This window comes from Delphinus delphis, chromosome 5 (genome assembly GCF_949987515.2).
Source record: "Delphinus delphis chromosome 5, mDelDel1.2, whole genome shotgun sequence".
In the NCBI taxonomy this organism is placed as follows: Eukaryota; Metazoa; Chordata; class Mammalia; order Artiodactyla; family Delphinidae; genus Delphinus; species Delphinus delphis.
This window is the reverse complement of record NC_082687.1, coordinates 1,132,516-1,152,856: the sequence shown is the minus strand read 5'-3', so window position 1 is coordinate 1,152,856 and position 20,341 is coordinate 1,132,516. Positions and strand designations below refer to the sequence as shown.

Genomic DNA, 20,341 nt, shown 5'->3' with positions numbered 1-20,341 from the left:
ATGTATGACACCTGAAAATTAAAATTTTACATCCCTTTATTCGGAGCGGCTGTGAAGCATTAACTACCTCTCCATTTTCAACAGCACAATCGCCAGTTCCCAAAGTCTGCGTCCCCAAAGGAGAGACTAAGTTTAGGGGGTTTGGAGAAGAGAGGCCTCCTGCTTGGACCCCGTTCCAGTTGGTGAAGGTCAGTCCTCTCAAGCCAGTGTCTTCACTCATCCAAGCCCTATAAACGGTGACAGTCACGTTCTCACAAGTGACACGGATTTAGACAAAGTACCACTCTGGATACATCATGGTATTTTTTTTCTGGCTGTGTCCAGCTTGCCATGAGACAGCCTCCTAAGTAAACTGCCCCAGCTCTGGAAACACAATCACAAACATTTCAAAGGAGCTCTCGGCAGCAGCTTCATCACACCAGAGTCCCTCAGCCCTGTGTGTCCTTGACCCTGAGCACAGCGGCCCAGAGCGCTTCCAGAACTACATAAACTGCTCAGAATTTCTGAGGCTCTGATTTTCTTTAGTAGAGGTCCTGTTCCTGAATAAAACCGCCTGTAAAAACATAACAGCCACAAGCACCTGGCAAGCACGTGAAAACAAAAACAAAGATGGTAGTAGTAACGCACATATATGTTGCCCATTTCCTTGCTAAACTGTCTTTGGAAAATCGGAAAGGAGAAGCTCCTTAAGTCCTTGTTTGGGGAAAAGCACATAATATGATCATTACAAGCCTATCTGGGTCCAAATCTCTGCTCTGATGATTGACAAATGAGTGGCCTGAGGCAGGCGTTTAAAGTCTTGAAGACTCAGTTCCCTTATTTATGAAATAGAACAAATCTATCTTCTATGGTGGATGTGAGGATTAGGTGAGTTAACAAGTACAAAGCTTTTAGGACCACTACTGCGGAACATATGGTAAGTGTCCAACATGTATGAGCTGTTCATTCAACACTGAAGGTTCTGGTGAGCATTCTCATCTGGTTTTTAAATTTAATTTCAGCATCACAAACGTCTACTTACAGTCTATGATACTGACTTTAAACAGCACCTTTGAGACACTTGCTAAAGGATTCAATCTTGCCCTGAATCCAACCCAACAGTGTCTTGGGGTTTATGAAACTGGTAATCCAACAGCAGTGTTCTTAATCCTTTTATTATATCCATGTGTGAACGCTGACCCTCCCAAAAAGAGACGTTATAATTTACTGCTACATCTTCTGCCTTTGTTAATATCAGAAATGCCCATCTCAACGGAGCTTATATTTTATTAAATAGTAGTTGAAGATGTCACCATTCTGACATAATAAATCCTGGTTACAGAAAAAAAATATTGAGTGTGATGAATATACACGTGCTCTATTCTCTGGAAATTAAAAAATGAAAGATAATTCATATATATATTATAGATAGATAGATACAGAGAGAAAGAAGGCTTCTGCTAGTTACAGAGGCTAGACTTTAGTGAGATAAGACAGCTGGTCATCAAATAATACTACAAATAAGTAATTATAAACTTGTGCATGTTCTATGAAGGAAAAGTACAGCTGTGGAGGTGAAAGAGGTCTTCCCTTAAGAAGTAAGATTTGTCTTGCCATCTCAAAGCTGGGAAGTATTTCCATTTGCAGGACAGAGTGAGGCATGCGGAGAGGGACCCTACTGAGCACAGGTGTCCTCCCTCCTGGACGGGAAAGGCCAGCCTGGCTGAGGAACTGACCCCCGGCCCATGAGGGTGCTGAGAGTAAGCGGGCCGTGTGGACTGAAAGGCCCCACGTTTGGGTGATCTGAAGACTGACCACAAAGACTTTCAATAGAGGAACAAATCATTCTGCAATTTACAAGTACACCTAATCCATTCATCATACACCTTAAACTTACACAATGTTATGGGCCAATTACATCTCAATAAAGCTGGGAAAAAAATTGAGGTAGAAAGGCCTTTCTTATTTCAAATGGGTATTGTGGCACTCATGTGAAATTAAAGAGGAAAGGACTTTGGAAATTTTAAACAGCTTTTATAATAAAAAGTACTGTTAATATTTTAAGACCTACTTGAGCGAGAATATAGGAAGGTATAGAAATTGAATTATATCGCCTCAGGAATAGGAAAATCTGATTAAAACATGGCAAAATGTGGTCCACTATTTGGTTTTAATTTGTTTTGACAAAATGATTAAGAGCATATGGAAGCAACCTAAGTGTCCATTAACAGAGGAATGGATAAACAAGATACGGTAGATATACACAATGGAATATTACTCAGCCACGAAAGAGGACGGAATAATGCCATTTGCAACAACATGGATGGACCTGGCGGGTATTACGCTTAGTGAAATAATGCACTACAGAAAATGAAAGACAGATACTGTATGTTACCACTTATATATGGGATCTAAAAAATGAAACAAACTAATTACTGATTTTTTAAAAGAGCATATGCTGCATCTTCAAATAACAGCACACTTAGAGGGACGTGGCATGTGGATTCAACGGATTACTCTTATGTAGGCGGAGCTGGGGAAGGGACGAGCTGAAAAACTGGATCTAGAGTGAAAATCCTTAACAGCTACCATTTATTGAACAGTTATTTATCGAGAACTGTGTTGAGCGCTTCACAGGCATCATTCAACATACGACAGCCCTATGAAGTAGTTATTATCTGTTTCTTTATAGAGTTGAGTCTTGGAAAGTTTAGGCAACTGGGAAAGTCGCATAACCAGCTTACGGCCATGCATTTGCTTATATGAACTATAATGATTAATTCGTGATTAGCAAATTCAAGGAGATGCATTCGTTTCAAAACTGGAAGATCAGAATATGCTATCCAACAGCCAAATGCTTCCATGTTTGAGGTACACGCAGAAAAATCAAGATATAATAAGATTAGAAATATCCTGGTATCTCTAGACTCGATCTGAAAGCAAGGATTATGTCAAACATTTTCCCATCCTCACCACCCGAACACTAGACTGTGCTCCTTAAAACTAAGCTTAACTAGAGAATGAAAGCAGGTTTGAGTCACTGAATGAAAAAGTCCGCTGCCCTGCTATAGATAAATCTCCCAACACATACCAAACACGTCTGCGTTCTTTCCACAGGGAAGTAATCATCTTCCTGGCGGCCTTCTAAAGGAACACACTCCAATATTTATCAACTAACAGTGTCATTACTCCACTTGCAAATCACATACCAAGATTCTGGACCCAGTAATTTGACGCAATGCGAGCGCAGCCAGGGCCGACGGCAGGGTGACAGAGACGGTCATCAAATCCAGTATTTAGGTGCTTTTCTAATACGTATATCCTGACTTGATGTTCTTCCTGAAATGGTGACCGATATTTCTCATCCCTTAGGACCCACGGCTCCCAGAAAGGGCCGTCTCAAAACTGAAGGGACGCCAACACAAGATCTGAGGTAGATCCAGAGGTCTCTTTGACTTTCTTTACATATATTTATGGTCTAGATCAGAGGCGCAAACTACAGTCTCTGGGTCAAATCTCAACCAACACTGGTTTCTGCTCTTTGGGGATCTAAGAGTGGCTTTTCCATTTTTTAAGTGGTTACCCTTCAATGGTTACACAGGTACGCATAATATCATCAATATTGACTCGTGGCCTGCAGCACCTAAAACATTTACTATTCTGCCCTTTAAGGGAAAGTTTGCTGACCCTCAGTCTTGACCATTTTTCATTTTCTTACAAAGAGGAATTTAAAACTGTTGTGAAATGGTTATATTGTTGGTAACGGTGTAAGTGGGTACGGAGTTTATAATGAAGCATTTCTGGCTCTAACCCACTTAGGATTTTCTGTCTGGAATCTGTTACTCAGGATTTTACTTGTCCTTAAATGTTTGGCATATACTTTCTGAAGAAGGATGGATGGCCACTTCCTCCTAAACCAAAACAGTATTCTATGAAATTTTATAAACGTCAATTTAGACAGTTTCTCACAGAGCAAAACGGAAGCTACAGGAGACTGGAATTTACTGAGACAGAAACGTTTTCTTTCATATATTCAGTTTCCATAAAAAGGTAAACCTGAAAGTATCTTGGACCAGTGACTGCAGCAACCCTCCCTGGAGCAGATGGTGAGGTCAGAGGAGGACTCAGCATCTCCAGGGAGCATTTTAAACTTAAACCCTGCCAACCTCTCCTGTCCTGCCCTCCGGCAGTGAGAATCTCTAAATACTCCTCCAGGGAGCACACGGTGATCCCTCAGGGGTCCTGACAGCGAGCTGTTCTGAGGTCCTCCATGCAGAGAGCTCAGCAAGGTTCTCTCGTCCAGATACTACAGCATATCCAAGACGAGATGGGCTCCCCCAAGAGGGATGCTGAGACAAAGGAGAATCCAACTTAACACCTGGATTGCCAACACAGTATAACTAATGGCATTTCTCTTGCAGGGGCACACGATCCTTGAGGTCATTTTGTAGGAAAAAGATCCATGATTTGCTTCACTTCACCAGAAAAAAAAGATGTTTTGTATGATTTAAATTATTAGCACTTAAACAGATGAAGGATACTGCTTGATGCTACTTAAAAATAAATTCATGAGTTAGACGATATTGATGTTTAATTCAAAATTAATACATTTTTTAAAGGAAAATGAAACAACATTCTTAGCGCGATTTGGTAGAGTTAAGTTCTCACATCGAGGGGATTTGTAAATTTTTAGATATTTTTTTACCTTCTCTGTGGAAAATACGGCCAACATAAACAAATCACTCGATACTTTAATTTTTAAATTTCCGACACATTTCCCTATGAGGTATGATTTTTCATTTCTGTATTTGACAGTGATTGAAACTGATAATGGGTAAGACACACGTTCTAAATCCAATAAACATACATAAGACTGTTTCACCACAATAGCCATCCTGTGCTCTCAAAATTCTAAACATATTCATTGCCATCGCACATCCACCGGGAAATTTGGGGACTTCTAGCTTACGGATGAGACATTACCACGTGGGAGATATATATGGTGCTTTCATACCTTCACAGAGAAAGCGGCTTAAAAACAATCCTACACTGAGGTTACATCTGTTTAACATCTTCTCTTGATGCCTGCTTTCTCTATAACTCTGTCTACGAAGAAACATAAAAATTATGAAGGTATTAATAAGGTGGATAGAAAGTTCAAATCCCAAAGTAAGCTTTAGTGCCTAGATTCTCATTTGATTGAACCACATAACTCTCAAATCCCCACTTCTCTTTATAAGAAGTAGATGTGCTCCGTGGGCAACATAAGTGGCTTATGGAACGTGAAACAATGCTCAAGGGTACAGACCCGAGGGGAGGAAAAGCTGCATTCTACTGCTTAATATTTAATCCTGGGCATTTCCTCGGAAACAGATCTGTAGAAGAAATCACTATCGCGGAACTGCATGATAGAGCCTGCTGGCATTCACTGCCACTAGCTGTAATACATTTAGGAGCATACAGCATAAAGCATCACCTACGTGACGCAACAGAAGGAAATCCGTGAGCACAGGCAACGAGAGTGAATAACAGTAAGGTATTCTCTGTCCACAGGGGAAAACACCCTCTCTCCCTCTGGTTGCCTGCGGCAGTCGCACTGCTGTCCCGGGATGCAAATCCAGATAGTACTGGGTGTCGGTGTGGCGACTTGGCTGCGGTCATCCATACACGTTACACGCAAATTTCACCAGAGTGAGAGGGAGAAAAGGAGAGAGCGCTGCTGGACTGCAACGCTCAGGGGTCCACAGGGACGATGCCCCGGTCGCTGCAGCAGGTCTAAACTCCCAGTGGCTGCGGTATTTCCGCGCACGTGCAGAGCACTGGGCTCACAGCTCTGGACAGAAACTAGGGTGCCCTCCTACCGCTGACAGCCTTCACCACAGCAGAAACCAGACGTAAAAGACGGGGCGGGGGGGGGGTACGGGAGAGGCGGGGAGCGGGAGAGGTGTCCCTTCGTTTCAGGGGGAAAAACGCGCTCGGCTCACAGCTGCTCAGAAGGGAGTGTCCGCAGCCCGGAAAAGCGTCCCTGCCGCGCGTGCCTGCGAGGTGTGCAAAGGGCCCGCGAGCCGGTCTCGGTCCGCTTGCGAGGCCCCGCCATCCCCGGGGCCTCTCCACTTGGGAGCCGCCGGGGCGCGGACAGCGCGTTCCCACGCCCGCCGGGGCGGAGGCCGCGCGACCCCGGGCTCCTTCCCGCCCGCCCCTCCCGGCCGGCTCCGAGCGTGGGATCGCGGCGGCCCCGGGCAGGAAGCGGGGCGGCGGGCACGCACTTACTTGATGTCCTCCCACACCTCCGGACCGTAGTTGCGGATCACCAGCAGCTCCAAAGCGTGATTCACGAACCCGTACTGCGGGGCCAAGGAGAGCCGAGCGTCAGGGACCGGCTGCGGGGCAAGGCGCCGCGCCCGCTACCCCGCCCCCAGCTTCTGCCTCCTCCGCCGATGCTCGGCCGGGGGGCGCGGGAGCGGGGGAAGGGCGGCCCCGGCGCCGGACGCGCGCAGAGCCCTTCGGTCACCGTGCTCCCCACCCCCAGGCCGCCGAGAAGTGCTGGGCCTCCCGAGGGGGCGCGAGCCCGCCCCCTCCCCGGCCGCCGGCCGCCTGAGACGGGCGCCCCCCGCCTCGGCCGCGCGCCCCCTGCCCGAGCTCGGGAGGCCGCGCGCCCCCTGCCCGAGCTCGGGAGGCCGCGCGCACCCTGCCCGAGCTCGGGAGGCCGCGCGCGGTGTGGACTCCGGGAAGCCGGACACCGGTCGCCCCCGCCGCGACCCCGGCCGTTCCGGTCTGCCGGCTCCGGACGCCGGCGAGCCGCCAGGCTGCCCCGGGTCCCCGCGCGTCCGCGGCGCTCGGCCGGTCCCCTCGGCGGCCAGGCCCCACCGGCCGGCGGGACGCGCGGCCCGGGCGCCGAGAGCACTCACCATGATGTCCGCGCCCGCTCGGCCGAGCGACCCAAGCGGCGGCGCCCGGCGCGCCCAGACGCCGCCCCCGCAGCGCCCGCGCGCCGAGCCCCCGGCTGCCGCCGCCCCCCGCCTCCCGACCAATCCGCGGCCGCGCAGCGCAGGGAATTCGGTGTCTGCGGTGCCGCCCCTCCCGCTGACGAGCTTTCGTTTGAGGCCGCGGCAGGGACGGCGGAGCAGCCGCAGCGGCTCCGCGCACCAATTCTGGGGCGGGGAGATGCAGCTGCTGCGTCCTCCCACCAAACGTGTTCTTATGCAGAGGTCTGCCCCGGGGGGGAGCACCTACTAATGAGGGGTGTGTGCGTGTGTGTGCAGACTAAGGAGGGTGTGCGTGTGTGTGTGCGTGTGTGTGTGCGCAGACTGAGGGTGGGCGTGTGCAGACTAAGGGTGTGCGTGTGTGTGTGTGTGTGTGTGTGTGTGTCTATCTTGCAACGCACACGCCTTGAAAGGAATACGCCCTCGTGGCCAGCATCCTCCTGTTTAGTGTAGTGCTGCAGATAAACGTTTCCTCTGTGGCCTGTGCCCTCAACATCGTTTATAGCAAACTGAAAGCTAGTAAGACTGCGCTCATCACGTTTCACTTTTCGTCAATGAGACTAGTTGAGAGAGCTAAAATTGTCAGTAACATAGTTTGGATGAGCGTCGTGTCAACCAGATCTGCCCGTTACTCAACTGCCCTGCCAGGTCCAGGGGGCGCTGGACTCCATCCGGGTGGGACACCTGACCCCGCACCACAGCCAGGAGCCACGACTCCAGGGAGTCCGCAGCTGGCCACAATTTGGCCTCTGTTGCACATTCTCCGAGGGAACTGCTGAACTGGAAAAGGCCGGGTACCAAACGAGCAGACTTTTAATTAATCTACTTCCGGTCTCCGTTCTACCAGGCACTTAGGTTAGTTACTGCCCCGAGCTCCACCGCGGAGAGAAGATGACCGAGCAGGAACTGTCTGCTGGTTAACACTCTGTGCCCGAGATGCATGGACACGGTTGGCTAGTGTTAGGTCAAGAGTGAGGAAGGAAAGACAAGCCGTGCTTCCAGGCACCAGTCTCACTGGAGCCAAGAAGCCAGGATGAGATTCTATGAGGAGAATAGAGAAAAATGTCAAAGCAATAAAAATTGTACTGACGTCTGTACCCAGAGACGGATGTTGAAACGTAATTGACACAGAAATGCTATATAGCAGACAAATAAGACAACAACCTATAAAAGTACTAATTTCTATCACTAATGGTGGATTTTTAAAATAAGTTAGAGGCTTTCATACCTTATATAATTATTAAAATATTAAACTGTTATTTAATATTAACTACAAATTTTTAACCATTAAAATAGCCCATTACTCTATGCAATCATAAAAAAGCTAGCTACATATTGATAAGAAAGATGCATTGTTGAATAAACACGTGGCACATGTATGTAATCACCTTCAATTTTTTAATATATAAAATCATTGTATAGAGTAAGGTGCTATTTGGATAATAAGAGCACACACATTGCTATAAACATAACCTTCTGGGAAGATGCCTAGGAAAGCTTTGAGATGACTATTGTCTGTAATTAGAACCAGTGGCTGGAGGAACCAAGATTTTTACTTTTTGTATCATGACCTTCTGTACCTTTTCATTTTTTTCTATGCAGATATAATATTTTATTTAAAAATTTTTTTGGAGTATAGTTGATTTACAGTGTTCTGTTAGTTTCAGGTGTACAGCAAAGGGAATCAGTTATACGTATACATATATCCACTCTTTTTTAGACTCTTTTCCCATACAGGCCATTACAGGGTATTGAGTAGAGTTCCCTGTGCTATACAGTAGGTTCTTGTTAGTTATCTGTTTTATATATAGTAGTGTGTATATGTCAATCCTAATCTCCCAACTTATCCTTCCCCTTCCCTTACCCCCGGTACCCATAAGTTTATTTTCTACGTCTGTAACTCTCTTTCCGTTTCGTAGATAAGTTCATTTGTACCCATTTTCTATATTCCACATATAAGCGATATCATGTGATATTTGTCTTTCTCTGTCTGACTTACTTCACTCAGTATGATAATCTCTAGGTCCATCCATGTTGCTGCAAATGGCATTATTTCGTTCTTTTTTATGGCTGGGTAATATTCCACTGTATATATGTACCACATCTTCTTTATCCATTCCTCTGCTGATGGACATTTAGGTTGCTTCCATGTCCTGGCTATGGTCAATAATGCTGCAGTGAACATTGGGGTGCATGTGTCTTTTTGAATTATGAGAAAAGACAGTCTCTTCAATAGCGGTGCTGGGAAAACTGGACAGCTAATGTAAAAGAATGAAATTAGAACACTCCCTAACACCATACACAAAAATAAACCCAAAATGGATTAGCGACCTAAATGTAAGGCTAGATACCTTAAAACTGTTGAGGAAAACATAGGCAGAACACTCTCTGACATAAATTGCAGCAACATCTTTTTTGATCCACCTCCTAGAGTGAAGAAAATTAAAACAAAAATAAACAAATGAGACCCAATTAAACTTAAAAACCTTTTGCAGAGCAAAAGAAACCATAAACAAAACGAAAAGACAACCCTCAGAATTGGAGAAAATATTTGCAAACATAGCAACCGACAAGGGATTAATCTCCAAAATATACAAACAGCTCATGCAGCTCAATACCAGAAAAACAAACAGCCCCATCAAAAAACGGGTGGAAGATCTAAATAGACATTTCTCCAAAGAAGACATACAGATGGACAACAGGCCCGTGAAAAGATGCTCAACATCACTAATTATTAGAGAAATGCAAATCAAAACTACAATGAGGTATCACCTCACACCAGTCAGAATAGCCATCATCAAAGTATGCAGATGTAATATTTTTGTAACGTGTTAAAAAGCCCTGTTGTTATATCTCAACCTGTCTTCCTCTGAACAACAGTTGTGTTGTGTCTCAGTCCAGAGCATGCTGCAGTGTCCTGCACCTTAGACTCTGCAAGTAAAAGGGAGAGCACATTGCTCTGTCGTGGTGGAAAATGAGGAAAGTTCACCCGGAGAAAGATGGGAGAGGAAGTGAGCGATGAGCATCCCTGCCAACTGTTTTCCCTCTCTGAAGTTCACACTTCCGCCCACATGGACCTTTTTGTCCAACAGCCATTTGCATTTGTCAGTATATTATACTGTCTGCTTTTCTAATTATCTCATAGTCACCTGAGTGTAAAGGAAACTTTGCCGATGTTCCTTTGGCCCACGGGTACTACAGAGGATGTGACATTTAGGGAGAGAAGGGAACCTGCCAGCCATGAGAGCCCCAAAGCGGGTCGCTAGGCTTCTGCCAGCGCCCTACCCACTGTCGCCACTGCTGCCATGGGAGCGGAGCAACCGGGTCACAAGTAGATTGTGCTGTGTTCTCGGAAACAATCTGTTACCGGGCTCCCTTCTGGACGGCCAAACCGAGGAGAACCAGCTACAGAGGAAAAGGAGGTGCTTGGGGAACAGCTTAGCCTGCCCCCCCCCCCCGCCCCGGAGTTAATGCAAACTACTTGAAGATCAGTCTAATGCATGAAAAATAAATAAGTGAAAAGGCAATATGTGGCTTTCCAAAATGTCAGCTGAAATGACTCACATTTTCAGCTGATAAAAATAAACGCGTTGGGTGAGTTAAATATTAAGAGTGTTGTAAGCATCGTTCTCAAGGCTTTTCCAGCGATGGGAAGATAACGAACCTTGGGTTGGGGACAAAGAGGAAACCTTCGGGGGCTGTTTTCGGGTCTGTGCGTTGTTTTTCAATGCTTCGGTGTTTTTCCTACCAGGGAATTAGGGCTTCTATTTTTGGATCATGTCGTAGAGCATCGTGTGCTTTAATTTCAACAATTCCTTATACAATGTTTTGCTTGAAATTCACATGCTTCTTTCATCTGGATGGCTCAGAGCCCGATTATTTTTTTTTTCCTCCATAAAGCTTCTGCTGCTTAGTGCTGGGTAAGCACAGAGTAATCACCCCTCCTGTGATTTTCACTAATACAGCCACTTCAATACTTCCAGCAGAGAATTCAGAATGCTTATGAGCAAAGAGGAAAGTAAGTTCTGGACGGCATGTTATGTGATGGGGTTCTGGACCAACGGAAGAAAGGAGATTCAATAATTCAGATTCCCAAAGAGGTGGCGTTCAGATTGCCTTTTAATTTGCAAATTAACTGTAAGTTTAGTCACATGAAAAGGGTATTATTGAATATTAAAAGAAGCACTTTCTGAAGTTACTCTTCTGTACCAAATTCCTTTCGATGTTTATAGTGCCATCAGAATTTATAAACAAACAAAAAAGTGCAGTCACACACATATACATATATATGTTCACGTATATGTATATATATACGTGAATATATATATACACATAAAATGCTCGAACTCTGTAAATAAATGGAAAGAGATTTGAAGAGAATTTAAAATGATGCTTCGTATTGATGTTGTAATAATTAGAAGCTTAAAGGTAAGTCAACTCATCACCTATATTTATACTGAAATATACGTAATTAAATAAAATATATTTTATTTCTGAGAAAAGCTTATGAAAACCAGATTCAGCTCTCATATGCTTCTGCAGTCAAATTGATTAAAATAAAAACTCACTGAGCTTACCTTGGCCACAGTCCATACTTACAGAGTTTTTTAAATAGAAATAGATCTACCACGAACATGTCAAAGATTCATCTACTTTGAGCTCGGAAAGTTATTTTAAAGGCCATTTGGTAAAAACCTTCTTTCTCTGTATCAGGAAAGCTCTATGCACTTTGCTTTGTCAGGGAACAATGAAAATTTTAAATGTCAGCCATTTATTTAAGAAGTAATAATGAGCAAAGTAATGAATTATTGTCCTCAGAAGCCCTGGAGGATTTTAAGATTCCCACGAAGCCAGGGCTAAATATACTTTCCTCTTTTCTCATCCACTAGTGGTTGGAATCTAGCACTTAAGCTCTGTGTGTCTTTTTCAAAGCGGTCCACAGCATTAAGAAGCCTCTAGATACCGCCTTAAACTTTCTAGTCTGTGTTCAGTTACAACTGAGCATCACTGATACAAAAGGAAATAGGGGAGAATGAGAGCCACAAATTCAACTGTTTGAATACCTTACTTTTTATCTTTTCTTAATTGAAAAAGAAAAGAACAAGGTCAGCTCTGGGGACAAAATATAGTGTAGTAGTTAATTGCACAGATTCTTTAGTCAGACTGCTCGTTTCCCACCACTTAGTAGAGGACTGGCACTGAACAAGTCACTTTATTTTTCGAACCATCGTCTTCTCTCTAATCAAATGGGGAAAATAACAGATCAATACACTCCAGTGTTGAGAAGATTAAAAATATTACCAGGCTCACAGGTTTATTGTGAACAGCAAATGGCTTAATGCAAGTGTGATGCCTGAGCAGTGAAAGGCAGGTCTGAAGTGCTCAGAAACTGTGCTGACAGTGCTTTTGACATCGGCTGTTGCTAATATTGCTGTTTCTAGAATCAACCACTACTGTGGCGAAACTCATAGTGTCCACCTTATAGAGGTGTGATGTGTCCACTGGCACCAGATGCACAGTGAAAAGAGCTGACACCTGGCGGTTTCAGCATCTGGATCAGCACGGCTGGTTTCCTGCTTGGCGAGTTAGCCGGGGTCTGCAATCCCCCCTTTTATAACCATGACCAAAGTGCCTGGCCCACTTTCCTCGGTTAAGGTGCCAGGGGGATCAAAGGAGACCTGTGTGAAAGCGTCTCACAAACTGTAAAGAGCTGCCCACTCTGTCCCTTACTGACTGGAGTTCGTAAGTGAGTGAGCCGAGGACTCAGGTCGGAAGCAGTGGCTGACAAGGGACAATCTGACGATCTCTCGGCTGCGTCTACCTTTCACCTCCTGAATTCTGTCCTTTTCTCCTGTGTTAAAAATTAAATCCAAACCTAACTAAAAGATACAATAATATTATGAATTTTCTAACAAACAACAGTTAAAAATAGTGAAGAGGAAGCAAATTATCCATTAATCCATTCATATAGAGCACGAGCTTTTTTTCCGGAAGGGGTGCTTTATTAGCAACGTAAAAAAATTGAAAATTATCCTCTGCTGATGTGATAAAAACCTTCCTCAATTTCACTGACATTTGAAGCAAAATAACTGTGTTGAATATACCCACTAGTATGTTTATCAAACATATGTATTTATTACAATGGCAGTTAGAATGTATTTTGCAGGATCTTCCTTCACATGACAAAGAACATGAAACCTAAAAATGGGCAGAAGACCTAAATCGACATTTCTCCCAAGAAGATATACAGATTGCCAACAAACATACAAAAGGATGCTCAACATCACTACTCATTAGAGAAATGCAAATCAGAACTACAATGAGGTATCACCTCACACCAGTCAGAATGGCCATCATCAAAAAATCTACAAACGATAAATGCTGGAGAGGGTGTGGAGAAAAGGGAACCCTCTTGCACTGTTGGTGGGAATGTAAATTGATACAGCCACTATGGAGAACAGTATGGAGGTTCCTTAAAAAACTAAAAATAGAACTACCATACCACCCAGCAATCCCACTCCTGGGCATATACCCTGAGAAAACGATAATTCAAAAAGAGTCATGTACCACAATGTTCATTGCAGCTCTATTTACAATAGCCAGGACATGGAAGCAACCTAAGTGTCCATTGACAGACGAATGGATAAAGAAGATGTGGCACATATATACAATGGAGTATTACTCAGTCATAAAAAGAAACGAAATTGAGTTATTCGTAGTGAGGTGGATGGACCTAGAGTCTGTCTTACAGAGTGAAGTAAGTCAGAAAGAGAAAAACAAATACCATATGTTAACCCGTATACATGGAATCTAAGAAAAAAAAGAAAATGGTTCTGATGAACCTAGGGGCGGTTCAGGAATAAAGACACAGACATAAAGAATGGACTTGAGGACACGGGGAGGGGGAAGGGTAAGCTGGGACTAAGTGAGAGAGTGGAATGGACATCTCTACACTACCAAACATAAAATAGATAGCTAGTGGGAAGCAGCCGCATAGCACAGGGAGATCAGCTCGGTGCTTTGTGACCACCTAGAGGGGTGGGATAGGTTGGGTGGGAGGGAGACACAAGGGGGATATGGGGATATATGTATACATATAGCTGATTCACTTTGTTATACAGCAGAAACTAACACAGCATTGTAAAGCAATTATACTCCAATACAGATGTTAAAAAAAAAGAGTGTTGATATGGAGAGAGTACCCAGGATTTTCTGAGCAGGTCCAGTGTCATCACAAAAGTCCATGTAATAGAGCGTCGGGGGTGTCAAAGCCAGGGAGGATGTGCTGGTAGAAGCAGAGGTCAGAGGTGTGGATGGCAGTGGAAGGTCTCCCGCTTGTTCCACATGTCCTGTCACTATGTGCATCTGTCTCTTTTCCCCTGTTGGCTGTGCTGTGATTCAGAAGTACATCTCAGTGATGTACCTTGTATATGATGTAGGACACCCACCCTGGAATGGACAGCCACAGCCTTCTCTGAAAGAAGGATGTTTCCCCAGGATTAACTGTCATGGAATTTGGTCTCTCCATCAGTCAGAGTTCTGTATTGCAAGCAACAGAATCTTTGGCTGACTTAAATGTAAAAGAAATTTAGGAATAATGAGAATCATGAGGAAGACTATGAAAATAGTGGGGAAAACGTAAATTATGTGTAATTCTACTCGTTTCCTCCTTGAAAGGTGACCCAAAAGAGTCAGTTGTGTTGCATGTATTACATAAGTATGTGGATTGGGGAGGGGGTGACTTTTTTACAAGGATATAGCGTTATTTAATAGTTTTTGGTTTGGGGAGTTCTTTGTGCTGGTAGGTGCATTACAGGGTCTAAAGTATTTTCCTGTCTGTCTTTTCACCATCAAAATCCTTGGTCTGTTTCCAAACACTGTTTTTTTAATTATTATTATTATCACATTTGAACATCAGGAATATGTAAAGGGAGATGGCTCATCCCGAGAAACAGCCAGCAGTGAAGCTCGAAGGCTGGGAAAAGAGAGAGTCAGCAGCAGATGAAAGTCTTCATCTTGGGGACAGAGAAAAAACCCACAGGAAATGAGTCACGTTTCAGGGATGAGCTTGGGAATACAAACCAAAAACTGATTTATCACGGATTGCGCTGAAGATACTGATGGTACAATTGAGAACAAATGCAGGAAGAAACCCCTGTGGGCCCATTGGTTGGCATTTCTAGATCCTGGTTCTACTGTTTCATCTTTGGTCTGTGGCTTAGTGACCACCCCGTGGCACAGGTTCTTACTGACTGTCATTTTGTCTTCCTGATGGTGTGTGGTCCAGCATGGACGGTCTATCTCTTCTGCTCTAGACTCAGGGGACTGGACCAGGCGGACATCCCTCTAACCTACTGAGCCGGGGAGAGAAGCCCAGAAAGCTTGAGGTCCCTCCACCTCCGTGACTGTGGCTATGACCCAGGAAGCAGGGAACTGCGGGTTGCAGTGCTTACATAGCAAAATCCACGTGGCTGGAGAGGTATTTGCGGTTAGCAGACCCTGCCATCGGTGGGTAAACACTGGCAGAGTTACCCAGCCCTTTGAGGAGGGCTGCAGGGGTCTCCTGGAATTGAAAACTCTGATTAAAGAGATCTCTTGAGGCATTTGGTTAAAATGCAGATTCTGGGGCCCCGACCCTGCCATTCTAATTGACGGGTCTGTGGTTGTTTGTGCAAATCCGCAACTTCACCAAGCACCCCCTTCCTCCAGTGATTCTAAAGCAGGTGGTCCACATTTAGAGGTCTTCTGTCTGGTTCCCAGGGTACGTCTCATGCTCAGTTCTCCTGGCTTCTCTCCCTTGATGCCAAGGTTGGAAAACGAACGGCAGGAACTCCCCCTGGAAAACTACAAGAGGTTCATAAGCAGGGTGTATCGGCGACCAGAAAGTTCTGTGCAGACAACATCCAGCCCTGGCAGCAATAAGCTTCCGTTAGCATAGCAGTCGCTTGGCAGGCCCCTGCTCTTCGTGTGACACTCATCCTGGGAAGACACTTCCCTCAGCGTGCAGCGTCCACGGCCTCCTGACGCGGGAGGGGGGGGGGCATCCAACTCCCTCCGTGGAGGAACGGGTGGGTTTGGCCACGATGCGATTCTCTCTCTGTCACCTCCTCTGCGGGTGTCACTGCTCCTGGCAGCACTTACGACGGGCCTGGTCCGGCCCACATCACTCATCTCCTCGTACTCTGGAAACTTCCAGTACCGTGTAGCACTTCTTCCTGGCGCCCCTTCCAGGGAGGCTGGCCACGCCCTAGGGTTCCAGCCAACGGAGGGGCATGTTCGCCTCCAGCCCTGGACATAACCCTCCACAGGGGCTTGCCCGTTTTCTTTCCCATCTGCCGACGGGGTGGGTGTCTGTGCCCGGGGGGACACTGCGGAGGAGAGCGCTTCGTCGGTCAAGCCCTGAATGGCTGGTTATGTGAGAACTAAACGGCTGCTGTGGGCGCCAGCCCTCGGGGGTCTGTTTGAGGATCCGCCTGTCTTAATGAACACGGCACCGGCTGGCAGCCTTGCCAAGGGAGGATTGCTTACGCTAGGGATGCTGCTGTTCTCTGTACCGCACACAGCCTCCCCGGGGGCAGGAAGCTGAAGAAAGGGTTTCCCCCAGGCTTTGTCCGTCCAGACTCGGGTGGGCCTGTGCCTGCCCTGACGTCAGGGATCCAGACTGCAGTCAGGACGGCTACTCTTTCCGTAAGCAGGAAGCACGGGTGTGAGCTGGGACTTTGGTCTCAGTCAGAGTCGTCAGGCAGAGGGCTTGGGATGTGTCACGGCAATCGAGCAGTGGACCCTCTGAGGACTGAACCCAGGGCTGTTAAATCCTGTACTATGGCCAGTTCCAGGATGCAAACCGACCACCACTGCGGCATCTGCAAAAGAGACACACACAGCTGTCTCCTGCCAGTACTAGGGCAGAACTGTGTTAAAGCGAACCTCATGGTACAGAACCTGTATTCTCGACAACGCACACAGTTCTCAAGACCATGAATCACATTTAGTCATGCCAAGGGGAGAAGTTTAAGGCAACCCTAATATGAACTATGGGAGTCGACAGAGGAGGGCTGTTGACATGGTGAACAGTCCTTTTTCTCATAATTCTCACAGAGCAGGTTTTGCTCTACTAGGGAGGTATGCACAGACCATGGCTCTAAAGCCCACGGGGCTGCAGGGGATGGAATCTGATGGGGCAGTGTGGGCAGGTCTGTTACCCAGTCCAAGCTCCTACGTTCACCGCTGGACAGGCCAACAAATCGAGAGCCGAACTGTTGGCACGAGGAAAAACGCTGTTACTGGGAGGGCCAGCAGACAGAGCAGATGGTGGGTTCGTCCCAAAGAACCATCTTCCCCACGTTAGCATTCAGGCTTGTTTTACACTAAAAGGGGAGGGGGTGTGGCTAGTTGTTGCAAACTTCCTGGTGTCCGAATCCTTTGTTCTTGCAGCTGTTATGCTCTGCTCTGCAATTTTTTATCTCTATTTGAATGTAAAGTGTTACCTTTAAAGGTCAAAGCCTTGAGAAGAGGCTACCTTGTATATTTCAGGCTGTAGGCAACATTCTTAACTTGTAGCAAAAGCAAAGGAATACACAGGTTACAGTAAAAGAAGCCGCTCCAAGGTGGGGTCTGTTCTTCCCTAGCACAAGTTTCAGACGACAGGGAGTGTTGGAGACTGCAGTGGGCTGCCGAAGCCTTACCAGCCCAAACGCGGCAGCAGCGATTCAGGGACAGATACTCCTTGATAGGACAGTGATGCCAAAGGTACTGAGATTCCCGAGTGAGATCTGTGATCGAGGCTTCTGTGCAAAATGGTCTCATTTAAAAATGTTGGCACCCTATCCTAACCACATCCCACTTGCAAGCCAGCAAGTTAGCCTAAGGCTGTTTCAAGGATCCTGGCAGAAGACACGACACTCCTAGAATGGTGGTAAGCACTGTATTCCTCACAGCCACGGCGGTAGCCAGAGAGGTCAGTTTCCCAAGTCCCAGTTCCCACAGGGAGACACAAAGAAGGCCAGAGGACAGCTGTGCGTGCAGTGGGCTTTTTTCCAGGATAGCATCCCAGGGCTTAGGGAGTTGAATCCTATATACTGGATGGTAAGCATCCCCCCCTCTGCTCTAGAGGGAGATACTGTCTGCATTTCCAAGGCACTTGGCTATACACACACCCTTGGAAAGACAGTGTGGACCAAAGGCAGTCAGAGCCTCTGGTCATAAGATGTGCACACGTATGAGGGGCCCATGGAGAGCTGTCTCGCGATGAAATCTACCCCTCGTTCTACACCATTGTGGCATCTGGGGAAGTCTACCGATACAGCACTTGGATCAATCTGACTGAAAGATCTGCACCTAGATTTGTTCAATTTGCCTCATACAGCCTTTAAGTCCAGGTACTGTCAACAGGACTCCAAGCAGCTATTAGGCCACCCTGCAGGGCTGACCCTAGGCACGCCCCGCCCCCCGATGCTCTGGACCCGGCCGGCGGGACAAGTCCCAGCGACCGCCAGGCCTGTCTTCCAAAGCCTGCGCTCTCCAGCCGGTCCAGCTAGTGATGGCTCAGACTCCACACTGACCGCAAGGGGAAAGTCCAGAGCAGTGTTAGCCATCATTCCTGAGGACCCTGACCACTGAGCTGAGCCTGAGTGGAACGCCTCCAGGACCTGGGTGGTGTCTCTGATGTCAGCTAAGACCAGCCGTCTCATCACAGGGGTAACAACCTGCAGTAGATGCATAGAGAATGCGTCAGTCGCCCTCCCTGAGTAGCCAAGGGTGGCCTCACTCTGGAGAGATCCAGGGCCTCATGTCCAGGCCTCTTCATCAGTTGCTGGTGGTGCACCGAGCCCTTGAAGATTTGGTGTTTCTTCCTAATTCTTGCTGCCCGGCAAGCTGGTGGGCGTGAGGGTTCCTGGTTTAGCTGGAATAAATGAGTCTAGTCTTTTCTGATGGAGGCCCTGCCCGAGGGCAGCTGGCCCTGCGTGCGTGCGTGCCCTGCAGACCCACACCAGCAGCCGAAGACAGCCATTTGGCCCCGGAAAAGTCCAAGCAGCAGCTACAGGAGTGGGTGGGGAAGACATACAGGTGTGTAGGCGCTGCAGAGCTGGAGCTACGCCCTGCTGCGCCGATAGAACGCGTCAGGTTAAGGGGAACGGGAATTAAATCACGTTCAGAGTTGCCTGGCAGGAAACGGCAGCCCCAGCAATCAATACAATTCAATGCATTTAAAGCAGTTTGGGTAGCCACCCTGGGGCCTTTTCCTTTGTGAGAAAGGCTCCAGGGTTGACGATGGATGATAAAGACCATGAATACCCTTCGCTCTGCCGCATCTGCCGTATCTCCTGGGGTCAAGGTGCTCCCCCCACAGGGGCCACTGACCACCATGGCTGCTCCTCGACCACCCACCGTGAATCTGTGGTCCTATTTCAGTAGCCGCAACTTCAGCCTTTTCCCAGTTCTCCCAGACCACTCACCTGGAATAATCAGGTACAGGAAACACAAGGGCATTTTTTATAAAACCTAGAGACATGGGTTCTGTTCCCCGCTCGTGCCCGGGCGAGCCACTGTACAGGGACTCGACAGGAGGAAGCTCAGTCAGGAGCCCTTCACCCCTGTGATCTGGGGCCAGGTCACTCCCGCAAGGCAACCCAGGCGGATGAACCAGAATTAAGTCTGAATTTTCTAGGTCTTCTTGTATCTGGGCTGCCAACCCAGAGGCTGTAGAGCTGTGCTGGCCTGGTTTCTGCTGGGAGACAGAGGGAAGCATCTTGTGCAGAAAAGCTCAGAGGAAAATCCAAAATTTTCAGATGACGTGTCTTTTTCCCATTATCCTTTTTTATTGGAGTGTAGTTGATTTACAATGCTGTGTTAGTTTCAAGTGTACAAAGTGATTCAGTTACACACACATACATATATATACACATTCTTTTTCAGACTCTTTTCCCTTATAGGTTATTACAAAATATGGAGTAGAGTTCCCTGTGCTATACAGTAGGTCCCTGTTGGTTGTCTATTTTATATATAGTAGCGTGTATATGTTAATCTCAAACTCCCAAGTTTGGTAAGTTTGTTTTCTATGTCTGTGGGTCTGTTTCTGTTTTGTAAGTAAGTTCATTTATATCTTTTTTTTAGATTCCGCATATAAGTGATAGCATATGATATTTGTCTTTGTCTGGCTTACTTCACTTAGTGTGATAACCTCTAGGTCCATCCATGTGGCTGCAAATGGCATTATTTCGTTCTTTTTCATGGCTGAGTAATATTCCATTGTATATATGTACCACATCTTCTTTATCCATTCCTCTGCTGATGGACACTTAGGTTGCTTCCATGTCTTGGCTATTGTGAATAGTGCTGCAGTGAACACTGGGGTGCATGTATCTTTTCGAATTATGGTT

The 20,341-nt window shown here is 46.5% G+C and overlaps 1 protein-coding gene across 2 annotated transcripts in view; it reads right to left on the bottom strand.

Annotated features, from left to right (window-relative positions):
- GUCY1B1 (guanylate cyclase 1 soluble subunit beta 1) overlaps window positions 1–6,934 on the bottom strand; it is a 47,772-nt gene extending 40,838 nt beyond the window's left edge. The window contains exons 1-2 of one of the 2 annotated variants that reach the window (XM_060011919.1): window positions 6,888–6,934; window positions 6,250–6,323 (exon numbers count right to left, since the gene is read on the bottom strand). In XM_060011919.1, the coding sequence (XP_059867902.1) occupies window positions 6,250–6,323; window positions 6,888–6,890 (77 nt within the window). In that variant the 5' untranslated portion in view covers window positions 6,891–6,934. The other variant, XM_060011920.1, reaches the window with a different exon arrangement.
- Between the last annotated feature and the right edge of the window lie 13,407 nt (window positions 6,935–20,341).